At 36.7% G+C, this 13,747-nt stretch overlaps 1 protein-coding gene across 1 annotated transcript in view; it reads right to left on the bottom strand.

The window, feature by feature from the left end:
* LOC124159740 (dynein beta chain, ciliary-like) overlaps positions 1-13,747 on the bottom strand; it is a 255,329-nt gene that overhangs the window by 161,687 nt on the left and 79,895 nt on the right. The window contains exons 23-24 of the mRNA XM_046535651.1: positions 11,823-12,005; positions 10,362-10,531 (exon numbers count right to left, since the gene is read on the bottom strand). Coding sequence (XP_046391607.1) covers positions 10,362-10,531; positions 11,823-12,005 — 353 coding nt within the window. The remainder of the gene's footprint in view (positions 1-10,361; positions 10,532-11,822; positions 12,006-13,747) is intronic.

Raw genomic sequence — 13,747 nt, 5'->3', positions numbered from 1 at the left:
GCAATTTATTGCCTGATCTCATAATCAAGCCCCAAGTACTGTGACCCATAATAATGTGCTCATACTGATAGTCAAAAGTCTATCAAAGCCTGAATTTAAGAGCTGAGATACTGATAAAATAAAATCATAGCTAAAAATGAAAGGATATGATATGATTATAATTGACGTATTGCAAGGGACTGACTGAATGTTTTGCTAGATTGGTGAATTTTGTAGAAATTTACATTCCATTGAAATATCTGGAGCACAAACTTAAGGAGCTTTTTCTCCAGTAAGTATACACTCAAGATAAAAATTCTCACAGTTGTCGAAATTCCAATGGTGCAAAAAAGGCATTTGAAAGGGGGCATGGTCAATTTGGGTGGGTCTGCTAAGGTATACGAAATTAAAAATGTTTTACTTAATTGATGAGTTTTTTGCAGTGTTTAAAAAGTGACTTGCTGTTATTGAACACTGCATGTTTAACTTGACGTGCCCTATATTGGTGTAACTATTGTAACATCCTGATCTTTGGACAAATAAATCATTATTATTATTATTACTATTTATATAATTTACAAAACCAAGTTCGACGCTACCACATCAATCTCCAGTGGGAGGATGCCCTAGATAATAACTTTCGTGTTTCAATTAAATGGCGTGGAATGAGGACACAGTGCACTATTTCTCCCTTCTACAAAGCTATATGCCCAAGCATGTAGCTCTCATTCCTAATTGGTAATGGGAACCTTTGGAAGCTCAAGTCTCCTGTCTGTCCGCTTGAAAATGAAAGTGAATCGAGTTTGAAAGCTTACACCTTAGCTAAAAATAATTATACGAAGACAAATAAGCACCAATAAAAATATAATCATATTTTACATGAAATAAAGATTATTTTTTGCAATTTTCATCCATTTTCTTGCATTTGGATGGAAAAAAAGACTTCGACTCCATGTCAGAAGGTGTAATTTTGGTTGCATATAAATTCATTGTCATCTTGTATAATAAAACATGCTTCTCAATCAATTACATTTGTAGTATATATAACATATTGACAAACTTTCTTTACTTTATTAAATAGAAACTATTTGATAAACAAAGTTATCTCGGAAACCAAAGAGACTATTGCAAAAATTCTTTCCGCAAGATGAGAACCATTTCCACAACAATATGTTTAACTATTCACCTATGGAGGTTTTAAAATTAGAGATGCGTCGAATAGCAGATTCCTCGAACTCCGATATCGAATTTGAATATTAAATCATGGCTCAAATATTCGAATATCTCTATTTTTGAGTACCTTGAATACTGGAATTGCACAAAGCGTAGTAAATATTATTCTTCTATTTCACTTAATGATTGTAAAAATAAAAAGGTGTACATCAAATAAATTTTTTAAATCAACTTTTTTATTTTGAATAAATTCCCCACATTGATTGTTTCTCTGCATCAGCTATATTCAGTTGCACTTTTCCTAAGGTATCTGTTTTTGTTGGGTGACATTGCTTAGACTTGTCATCTTTAAAGCCAATTAATTTTATCATCTCAACCTTATTTGAACCTTGAGATACACTATTGTGGATCGAAATGAATGTCGCATTGTATATACAGTGGAATCCTGATTTAAGGTTTTTCAGGGGGGACAAAATTTAATACACTAAATGCGGACAAACATTAAATGAGGACCTGCCATTTTTTTCAGGTTTTAGGGTCTGTAATGATTGGAATGGCTTTTTATGAATAAAATATATTATTTTAAGTAACTAAAAGGTGCTGCATGCAGCAAAAAATTCATTGATTAAATGTTCTCTGCCCAGTGAGGGTTGGATAATACTTTTCAGGAATCAGCTAAAAAAAATGGGTAGTAGAAATAAGTAGGTAATGAGAGGATGACAATTGTTTTAATGAAATATTTTAAGAAAATTATAATGTACATCAACTTAAAAGTATTCCCACACGGAATATCATTACGGACATCAATGATTCCATTTTTACTCATATTTCAGTCGTCTCGATGAAATTTTAAAATTTTTTCTGTAAAAGTGACATGTAGGTGACTATAGCATTTCTAATATAATAAGAAAAGGTGTAAGTATGTCCTAAAAAAATCGTCATTGCAACAATAAAGATGAGTTAAATAAAAGGATAACAGAAGATCGCTAATTCCGAATTCTAAACTACCGAATAACTAGTAAAAGGGAGGTTTATTGGAATTTTGTCAACTTAACGTTTTCTGTAGCGTGCGAAAGATCCACGGAGAAAAAATCATTCGCCTTGACCGGGATTCGAACCCGGATCCTTTAAAACTTAAATCCAGGTATACTTTAAAACTAGTTTTCTGTAGCCTCCGCAAAACGAGGGATTTATGAGCCTTTAAAAAGCCTCCTGTGCGCACATTTTGGATTTCGAGGTCATCCAAAAAAGGAGAATCTTATTTCTAGTATGCCTACAAGTCGATGGTGATTCAACTCGATGATAACACCAGATTGTCATATATCAGCTAATCTCATGCTGGTCGAATGGAGCCGGGAGAAGTTGCTTACGCGGCGCGCTAATCACCTTGACGCCGACTCACCTTGTTTCACCGCAGCTTTTAATAAAATTTGGTTGGACCTTGAATAGCGATTAGCGAAACTCTGTTAAGTGAAAAGGTTTAATCTTCAACAGAACTGGATTTCTTCTGACAAATTGTCAGTGCCTCTGGAGTTTGGCAATTTCGTCAGAGTTACAGTAATGATATCGAAGTAAACCACCAAGGGCAATCCTGCTGGGTTTTCGTATTTTTCCGCGATCTTTTTTTACCGTGATTATGCGGTGATTTTTCCCGGAATGAGCGATTTATTTAGAGTCATGGACCGTGATAATTCGTCAAAACTCCGATTGTCATTCTCTTTTGACATAAAATAGCCCCAGATAAATATCTTTGAATCGACAGCGATATCAACCAACCGCATGTCGGTAAATGGGCTCTGGGATATCTAAATTACGATGTGAAACGATGTTGTTCCGTAGGGAAAGAATGCTCTCTTTCACGATCATGACAGGGGAAACGCTTCCTCGGTTCTTTCTCTGTTCCTCCGTGGAAACTGAAATCTATAGAAAGAATCACCTGGTGAACTGCGCAAATGATATTGTGTCTCCTCTTTTGAAAAGAGAAAGTAGATGACTGGAAAAATATTGGGCTAAAAATGGACTGCCCGTAGAGAGTAGAGTTGAAAGGGGCATAAGCCATAAAGTGAAAACATTACGAGAAAACCGTCATTGGCATTACAAGCCATCAAGTGAAAACATTACGAGAAAACCGTCATTGTAGCGGCCCTCGGAGAAAAACTTGTGTCATCAGTCGTCACGTATCATCGAAGTCAAATTCAAAAAGTGAAGGATAAGGTATTTTGAGGTTATTAAGGGATGACTTTGCTCCATTAGATCGGATCTGATCCAAAAAATGCCTGGTGTTTGGACTAGAAGGGGAGCGAAACATTACGAGAAGACAAATCACCCAGCTAGCGAGTTGAAGGTCCCAATCGCTGCATTCGCGGAAGAAAGCAGTTGAAGAAGCGTTCCCCGGTATTCTATCGACTCTTGGTAAACTTCTATGGGACTCTTCTTGTTGACGAGCAGAAATTCGAAGATTTGGATAATCATTTGCAGGAACCGTCATGAAAAAACGTTAAATTGGGCAAAAAAATCTTGTGCGGGAAAAATTTTTACGACCATAAATGCGGAAAAACGCAAAATGCGGAAACACTAAATACGGATTATTTTTACATTGTTCTAATGGGGAATGAATCGGGACCCCAAAAAATAAACGCTAAATGCGGAAAAACGTTAAATGCGAAGACGTTAAATCCGGATCCGACTGTATTTAGTCTCATTTTCGTCAAACTATGGGTGCGCAAAAATTATATGTCGGGACAGCGATCTTCAAACGATCAATGCGGGAAAACAATGCGTCAGGGTATGATAGATACAGGAAAAAATTACATTGTCTTTATGGAACTTTATATGGGACCAGGAACGGCGAACGATAAATGAGGGAAAACAATCAATGCAGAAACGATTGATCGGGGTTCCACTGCATTCTGAGCAAATTATTTAAACATCGTAATTCTATAAATGCTCTACTCTTGCCAACCGATTTTTTTTTTCGGGGGAGACAGAATCACCAGTTTCAGAGATACCTTTGCTTTTCTAATTTCTTTATAACTCACAAACTACACACAAATTCACAAAATAAGAATTGGAAATTTTGTGAATTTATTAATTGTGTTAAAATTTCAATTAATTAAAAAGTACGTAATGGGTAATTACAATGAAACTGTAAGTCACCACAGTTACATCGTCCGCCACAGAGTAAAAAACCAGCAGTCATTTTTGCAATCTTAACGTAGAAAATTTAACTAACATTTCACAAAAAATTGCCTTGCACAATCTAACATGAAATAAAACAAGCTTCCCAATCATTCATGCATTTTTCTCACAGCACCACTTCTTAATGATTTAATAGCTTTCAAAACTCGACTCGCTTTTATTTTGAAAAGGACTGGGCTCCACGAGAAACTTTCGCTACCCTATTTGTAATGAATGTTTTGTAACCAATTCTTTCCAAGCTCCAACGGTTAGTGAAATACAAAATCTTAGCCTGAGTATTAGTAAAAATAATTTGATTAACATGGTACTTGTAATCTTCATTGCCCATGCAGACAGAGTCCCAAGGGCACTGCAAAGCATAGGATATGCTCAGCCATATGCCAATGACGACGATTCTGGTGATTTTGAAACATTATCAAAGCCAATTTCAACCAAATAGAGTTTATGTCCGAGAATTTTCTGTAGATTTGCAGAAAATGCTAACAAATGAGGGTATATTCTGAGATTGTATTAATGATGGTCAATACATCCGCATTTTTGGCAGCATTCAGTTATGACTAGTTCCCAATATTACTGAAGGATTTCTGGACATTAAAATGCAACTTTTATATACTTCATATGCAGTCGCATAAATCAATTTATACTTCCACCATTTTTTAGATAGCAGAAATTACTAAGGGTGATGGTCAAATATTTCGAATTCCAGCCAACATGCACTCATGAAAGCTCTACTATCTACTACAAAAGTACTTTAGCATATCACAAGTATGTAAGCTAATTTTTTGTTGGATGAAAAACCCATCCAGAGAGGTACTCGACCTGGAAAAGGCAGAGCTTCATAATGGCATGCATAATCAATTTCCCAGTCATTTTCCTAAAAAAATTATTGCACAGCACCATTCAGAATACCAAACTGCATTACAGTAGAACCTCACTTATGAAACTTTCAGCGGAAAACCAAAAAAAGTTTCATAAGTGAGGAAGTTTCATATGTGAGGTTTTTCCGTATTCAGGATGAAATCCTTTCCAATAGGGGCTGGTTTGTTTCCAGGATGCAATTACTCATTTGGAGGCAAGAAATTGAAGCCTAATAATCTTATTTACTCACAAGCAACACCACAGATGATGTGTTACTTTAAGAGAAACATAATTTTACATTCCTGAACAACATTACCCATGGTTGAACGTTTAGCATTCCAGGTACTAAGCTGCAAGGCTATCATACTGGAGAGATTTCGGAATGATGACACTTAATTTTCACAGAGAAGCCAATTTTTTTAAAAAGTTGACTCATTAAAAGCGGTTTTCAGGAAATTCATTTTACCAACTACAGGCAAACCCCAGATTGGAGATTGAAGAAATGAAATACCTGAGGAAAGTCATCCAAATTAACCCCGAAATTATAATTTTTAATAACCCCGGGAGCAAAATTTCACTAATGCATCACGAAGGCTTCACACCCTATGGACCCGGGTTAATGGCAGAGGCAGAAAGTTTTCAGAGACGGCTCTATCCCTGCTTGAGAGTAGTGTGGACGGAACTTCCAGTGCAACACACTGTCGGGCAGATGGGACATTAAGCCCTGGTTAAGCCTATCGTTACAACCTGGCTAATTCCAACACAGGGTTTCTATACTCCCTCTCTTAACTCATGGCGCAAATGACCCCAGCTGTCAGTTTTCTCCCTCTAAATACCATGCCATAGATAATATGGAGCACCTGGCAGTGGCGTAATTATGGTTGGGGGATGAGAGGATGGATCCCTCTCCAAAGCCTTAGAGAAATTAAAAAAAAAATTAAACACAAGTCTAGCTTTAATAAACAGCAACTGCATCTACTTAAAGTTAAATTTTATGTGCCAAAATGATGCAGAACATATTTCCACGCATGCCAATTTTTTTTAATTTTACGGGAATCCCCATTGCCTCGGAGGGGTGGGGGGTGAAGCCGCCCCCCAGGTACTACCGTCACCCCCAAAGCATATTCCTAGTTACGCCACTGGTACCCCGGATATTCCGTGACTAAGTTCACTTTTCCGGTGCTTAGAAAACTTTAAAGTGAGCATTTGAAATAATCGCGCAACTGCTGTCAGTGATGAATGGACAAAAAAGATTAAGAGCCCGGAAAAATCTCCCCTCTCAAAAATGTTTACGCACTAAAAAAGAATTTTCCCATGACATTTTAGTAATAATAGATTGAATCTACCGGGTATAGCTTCTCTGCCGGCATTCTTCCGCGAATTCAGCGCCGGGAACTTCGACTCACAAGCCGTGTGACTCATCTTCACGTAATATTTTGCTTCCCCATATCTGAAAACAACACCAGACCGTTTTCGTACTTCGATATAATGGTTATAAGTCATTCCAGAGTCGAAAGGAACTGCCTTATCTCTCGCGTTTTGAATTTGACTTTAATGATTACGTTACTACTGACGACGCGAGTTATTCTCCGAGGGCATTCGTACTAACTCTCGTTCAGTTAAAAAATACACGCTTGCCACCAGGCAGTCAAGGTCAAACTATATTTCATTTAAACCCGCAGATACAAGTTGGGTCAGTTTTGATCTGCGCGCCGCGTAAGCAACTTTCCTCCGGCTCAATTCGTCCCGCGGATGAGGGATTAGCCCGCGGAATGAGTCCACGCATGCTGTTTTTGCCATCGTGTTGAATCACCAACGGCTTACGTCCATACTACAAATACGATAATCTTTTTTGGATGACCGTGGAAGCCAAAATTTTGGTACGCGAGGATTTTTAACGGCTCATTTTGGTGTTATTTCGCTGGGCGACGGGAAGCATAACCTTGGAAAATTCTAGACAATCTTCCGTTAGAGATAGATATTCCGGATTAACGATCATCTACTGCAGTTAAAATTAATATCTAATAAACAGCATCGCTCATAATTAAAACTTATTATTCTTCATTGACATATCTATGTAATGAGCGCATACTAGCCCCGCTCCTGAGACTAAAATCGGCGCGCCTACCGCTATCTTCTCGTAGATCAGTTCTCTGACAAGTCGTAAAAGTGAGGTATTTTATCACATTGGACTGGAAAAATACGTTTCATAACCGAGGTCGTCGTATAGGTGAAGAGTTTCGTAACTGAGGTTGGAAATACATGGGTTCATATGGGGTTATTCACCGGACCAAAAAAAATCGGCGTATAAGTGAGGTCATCGTATAACTGAGGGTCGTATAACCGAGGTTCTACTGTATAATGAAGTAAGGATTGCAACCCCTACGATCAGAAAAGCAGCCTTAGTACCACAAATAATCATACAGTTATAATGACTCATATTATCCTAGATTATGATTTTCAGAGGTCAAACATTTTTCACATTTTAATTAAAAAGGGGAAAATTATGAATAACAAGGAATAGAATGCTAAGCAATATAGTCTTTGAAAAAACTGAAGAGCTCTATAATCTGACTTAATGTACGGGAAGCTAAATCTAAATCTTAGGCATGGTCAATTTAACATCAACGTCTAAGTTCTGCACAACCCATATAGCATTTTATTTTTCATGAGATCTCTTCGTGAGTATAAAAAAGGCCACAATTACCAAATGTTGAAGATTTAACATTCTTTGGGCCTCAATAGGCAGCTTGATGGTGTAGTTGTTGGTGACCTCAACTCCCAATTCCAAATAAGTCAACTTTTTGTTGAGAGATGTCGTGGAACAACTTAACTAATGATCAACGAAGATATCATATTCCCCACAATTTTATTAACAGAGTACTGCACGTGTTTCAATTGTATACAATCATCGTCAGGTACCAACAGAAACTAACAAACTCGACCCTACTCGTGAGAGGAAGCAATTTCATCTGATGGAGAAGATCCAGAGAATTGGTCCAGTATCAACTGCCATCGGCTCACATGAGAAAAATTCATGGAGTGGGTCGGAGAGCAATATGGAAGGCAACAGGAAACCACCTCATTACCTTCTCAAGAATATCCAACTAGGTCGCTCCTATTTACCTCACTCGAAATGATCGAGGTGTCATCCGCATATAGAATGGCATTTTGGAGGAGGGCTTTGTCTGTCAATTCATTAATAAAGATTAGGAAGAGCAATGGCCCCAGGATAGAACCCTGCGGTACTCCTGCTTTAACAGTTAAGGGATTTGACTTGACAACTGTAATACTTTTTGCTGTTCTGGAAGTACATTTAGAAAATTGCTGGCAGTCAGTCAGGTATGATGACAACCAGGAGAGAGCTTTCCCCAAGATGCCCACTGACTGCAGTTTTGAGAGAAGAATTGCATGATTAATCGATCAAAGGCTTTGCTTAGATCAAAGAAAACACCAGCGGCAAATTTATGCTCCTGAAAAGCTGTGCATAGTTGGTCTAATAGCTGAAAGATGGCAGTACTTGTGGATTTGAATTCACAGAAACCATGTTGAGCATTTTTCAGTATTTTAGAGGTTTTGAGATAACTCATTACACGATGGTAAAAAAAGTGTTTCGAATATCTTTGAGAAAGCAGACAGAACAGATATATATATAGGTCTGTAGTTTGCTGAGTCATTTAGAGTGCCCTTCTTATGGATTGGGGTAATAGAAGCATATTTGAAAAGCTCTGGGAAGACTCCAGAGCATATGGAGGTGTTAAATATTTTAGAAAGGGGACCAGCAATGACTTTGGCAATCTGCTTAATGATATGCATGGGTATACCATCAGTACCTGCTGACCAACTATTTTTGAAGGATTGAATAATGCGAATAATATCAGAATAATGATGACCATAGAGTGAAGATGAGAAGGCTAGATTTTGGCATTGTATGAGCGAGCAAGATCAAGTTGACAAGAGCAGATGACTTCTGGAGAGATGGGTATAGACTTAGTCTTAGGTACATACTCAGGCAATGACAAAAAGATTGCGGGAGTCCTAAAGAAGGAATGTAGAAGAAAAGTGAAGGCATACTGGCACTAAAACTAAAGGATAACGTTCATCAAGATGGAAGGGGAACCAACAGACACAGTAGCAGGTAGCAATAGTGCAGGTGTAAATACCTCAAGCCACTTGGAAAAATAAATCGATGAAAAGCCAAAAAGAAGGAAAATCTGATGGTAATGGGAGATTGGAATGCAGTGGGCGTGTGATGGGAGCACAGTAGGAAGGTTCAAACTGAGGAAACCAAAAAAGAGAGGTCAAGTTCTGCAATTAGAACACATTGGTGGTACTGACACCCTCTTAGTGCAGCATCAACAAAGAAGATATGCATGGAGGATGCCAGGAGAGAGAGCGAGATACCAGATTGACTACATCCTTGTAAGACAGAGGTACAAGAACCAGTTGAAGCACTGGAAGACTTACCCAGGAGCAGATATAAAAATCGAATACCAGATCCTTGAAGAGGATCTCAAAACTCTGGAATCTCTAGAATCCTGTACATAAAGTTTATCATATTAGAAAAGAACAGACTTTGATCAGCTGTATTCTATTAAAAAGTGAAGAAGAGTTTCCAATACTCATTACTTTACAAAAATACTCATTTTAGGAAATAAATTTTGTTGACATGTAATAATAATATTATTATTTGCTGTTATAAGATAATAGATACAGTAATAAATATGATCCATCATATTCTTTCAAGAACATTGAGAATGAAAAGAATTTGTTTCAAGAACGTTCCTTTATGCTTTTAGATCCATAAGATTCAAATAATGAGAACAGCACAAAGATTATAGAATTTGTGCCTTGAATTTTTTTAAGATTCAAAGGATTCTTCAATCCTATCTCTTAAAATAATCATACGACTGAATTGTTTAACTGCTTAAGTTAACAACTCCTTGATTTTGTAATCCCTCTTCATCTAACATTAATCCCCTCCTTATTTGTCCCACAATCTTCACTCATTTCCTGGTGATACATCTTGAAAACATGTTCATTCTACCACTACCTTTCATGTATAATCAAGGCCAACAATGTTTTTGATGATTAGCATAAAATGTGTTATAAAAACTATTAATTTTAACCTAAAATAATGTTTTTTCACAAACCTGTTCGTCACATGATCAACTAAATGTTGCTTAAACATATTTCCCCATTTCCTTATGGTATTCAATAGGGCTTGCTTAAAAGGTCCAATATCCACACGAAACCAATTATGAAATACTTTAGTTGGAGTGAAATTTTCTACTTCAACATAAAGGTCCCCAAATACATCAATCTGAAAAGAAAACAAATTATTCAAAAATTAGGCTAGATCAAATTTAAAAAACCTAGGGCCATATTTTCACATATCCTGTAGGTATAAATGTAACAATATAACGTATTGGTCGGGAAGACCAACCTGATAGAGGTCTCTCTGACACTCTCTATTATCGTCAGGTCAATGCCCCAGGTGAGCAAACCAATACTTCCAAAGGTCGTAAGGGGTATGCAAAAAGTACCCTGTCACCATAAAGAGACTATACAAAGGCGGAAGATCAAGAAATGCATAAATGACTGGATTTTCAAGGGATGGATAAAATCCCATTGAGTACTTTCCAGAAGTAGTTTTCTTCATGGTGTATCGCTTTTCAAAGTGAGGAACAGATGTACATGTTGAAGGTGTCAACATACAACTCACAAATGCCAATAAAATGAAAGGCACTGTATGCCCTTCAATTTCTTACAATCTTCAGCCCTGGGCTGCAGGTTGCTGGCTAAAGGTTTATCTAGTGGGATGACATTTTGAACACTAGATGTGGAAAAACACTTATTAGGACATGCCATTTTTTTTGTTTTAGAGTCCATAACGATTGTAACAGCTAGTAATAAAAATATAATTCTTAGTCACTTATATGGTGTCACTATAAACAAAAAAAATAATCAATTTAAATGTACTCTTTCCAAAGAAGGTCCGATAACAATTAAAAAAATAGGAATTAAAATTAAATTTGATGAGCAATTTAATAAGAGACCTGTGAAAAAATAAGGCCCTTAGGGATAGCTGACATTCCTGCAGAGCTAATCAAAAATGCAGGAGAAAAAAGTGGCTCATAATCACCACATCTAAGTATCACAAGCTATGCAATGAAATATTTTGAAGAAGAAAATGGCAAATTATGTCACTGGCTCCCATGGGATTAGGGTGATGACAGCCAGGCTCTACGACAGCAATTAAACCACTTAAATTATCAGTTAGCTTACTTTTCCAAACTATGTGGCATGACATCATCAAAGTTTTGCATAAAGAAAAGAAAATAAATTTTACTTTACAATACCACATAACAACTCAAGGCCCAGTGAAATTATCTCCACCACAAAAGAATGTTGAGTTCTCTCAAGACTCATTTTTTTGATCTTATAGCAATCAAAATTGAGTGGTATTCAATTAATGCTTTAATCTCACACAAATATTGAAAAGTCACGACTAGCAAAACCTCAACAGACAATCATGATATGTATATCATACAAATCATACTTCTGTAAACTGAGGAATAGTTAATTTCAAAGAAAAATTTGAACATTCTTACCTGCTCTTTAAATTGTGCCATAGTTGGTGGACTTTCTTTTATGAATGATGGGTCATATGTGACTAGGTCAAGTTCATCAGGTGTTAACTGACGGCCATAAACCAGAAATTGTTGAAGAAAGATTTGACGATCATCGAGCCACAAGTATGCATAATTGTCAAATGTTGTAGAAAATTGAAGTGCCTGCAAGAAAATATTTTAGAAAGAAACATGAGAACCTAAGATTTATTATCATCAAATTATTCAGCTCTTTACAGTGGAACCACATTAAAGCGTGAACAGGTTATTGTAAGACCCGCGCAATTACGAGAGATAGCAGATGCACCGTAAATTGACCCCATGATTAGAATGTTAAAAAAAATTGTTTTTACAAGGCCCTTTTGGTGTTGGCATTTGCCATAGCAAGAGTTACCATCACCAGAAAACCCTCACCAAAAATTCCTAATCTCTGTAATTGCTGGTGATCTGTTATAAATGAAGTTAACATGGAGTGCTCTGTCTCAAATTCAAGTAATAAACTGTAGTTCATTTTGGTGAAAATATTGTAGCATTAAGATTTACAAATTCTTTATCATCTTTTGTTCCTTGGGCCTTGAAAGCAGTCGACAGCAAACCTGCACATCCATGAGTTACGTGATAGAGAGCTAGTGAAGGTAGACTCCACGGCCAAAAAAACACGAAACACGTCTAAGCAAGAAAATGAAAATAAAAGAGCAATACGAAAGTGGTGTAATTCATCAGTGGCGAATAGCAACTATTATGCCTAACAGCCACTTTTGATGCCCTCTTTCACTCAGTGACAAGAAAAAAAAGAGGGTCATAGCCCGTTTCCAAAATAGCCTTCATAGGCTAATATCTGTAGTTCCTTCCATATCGACACGTGAATGTACGATCTTTTGAATTAGTTATTTTCATAATGATTCAGTTACGATCAGAAATTATGTAGGACATGATTTTCTACCAGTGAATATTTGAAGTAAATTCTATTCAGGCTCTCCGTCCTGCTGCCGTGCTGCTCCATCATCTTTGCAGATGTTAAAACGGAGGAGTTTTTATTCGTCATCAAGGCCATTGATGCTGGGAATAAGGTGCCATGTTTATATAATAAGTCTTTCTTCTTTTATGTCGACAAAAGTAAGGTTCCCACCGGAGAAAAGCTGGAGAAGCATTTTCCATTATCGGGGAAATAAAGAGAGAACCATTATTATCCACATTCATTTATTTCCTACAACACAAGTTTTATCATTTATCAGCATATTTAGGAGAAGTATTGGTTCACTTGCATGAATTCCCAAAAATGATACCCCAAAGCATGTGCCTTAACCTCATTTAGTTTTTGTGCGTCTTTCTCCATTATATCGAAAATTATACAAAGTATCATTAGTATCGAGAAAAGATTTTTTTATGCTAGCACTAAAAATTAGTCGCGCCATTATCGTAAAATAAGTAGTAGTGTGAAAAGGACAAAGCAAACAACTAATTTCTATTTAAAATCTGCAGAGAAGAAGAGAGAATATTTTATAATCGCAGCACCTCAAATTCGGTAGGTATCAATGGCATTGATGACGTAAGGATCTTCGATTGAATCGTCGGCTTAGAGGTAGTTGGAGCATCTTTCCTGGACAGACACCCAAGAAAAATTTAATTCAATCATTATTGAGTGTTTTCTTTCTCCCTTCCGCGCTAATATTTATTTCCCTTTATGGCGCACCTATTTTTAGTGCTGAAAATAAAAAATCTTTTTTCTATACCAGCATTTCATAGCATCATTTAAGATATGGTGAAGAATGAAACACGAAAACTACAGAAGGGCAAGATGTTGAGGTATAATTTTCAAGAGTTCACAAAAGAAACCAACATTGCAAAATTTTAAATCGGCACAATATTTAGAAAATAATCAACCCATAACACAACGTATTTCAAGC

This window comes from Ischnura elegans, chromosome 5 (assembly GCF_921293095.1).
Source record: "Ischnura elegans chromosome 5, ioIscEleg1.1, whole genome shotgun sequence".
NCBI lineage: Eukaryota > Metazoa > Arthropoda > Insecta > Odonata > Coenagrionidae > Ischnura > Ischnura elegans.
Note: the sequence above shows the minus strand (reverse complement) of the source record. Positions and strands in the feature narration are given on the sequence as shown.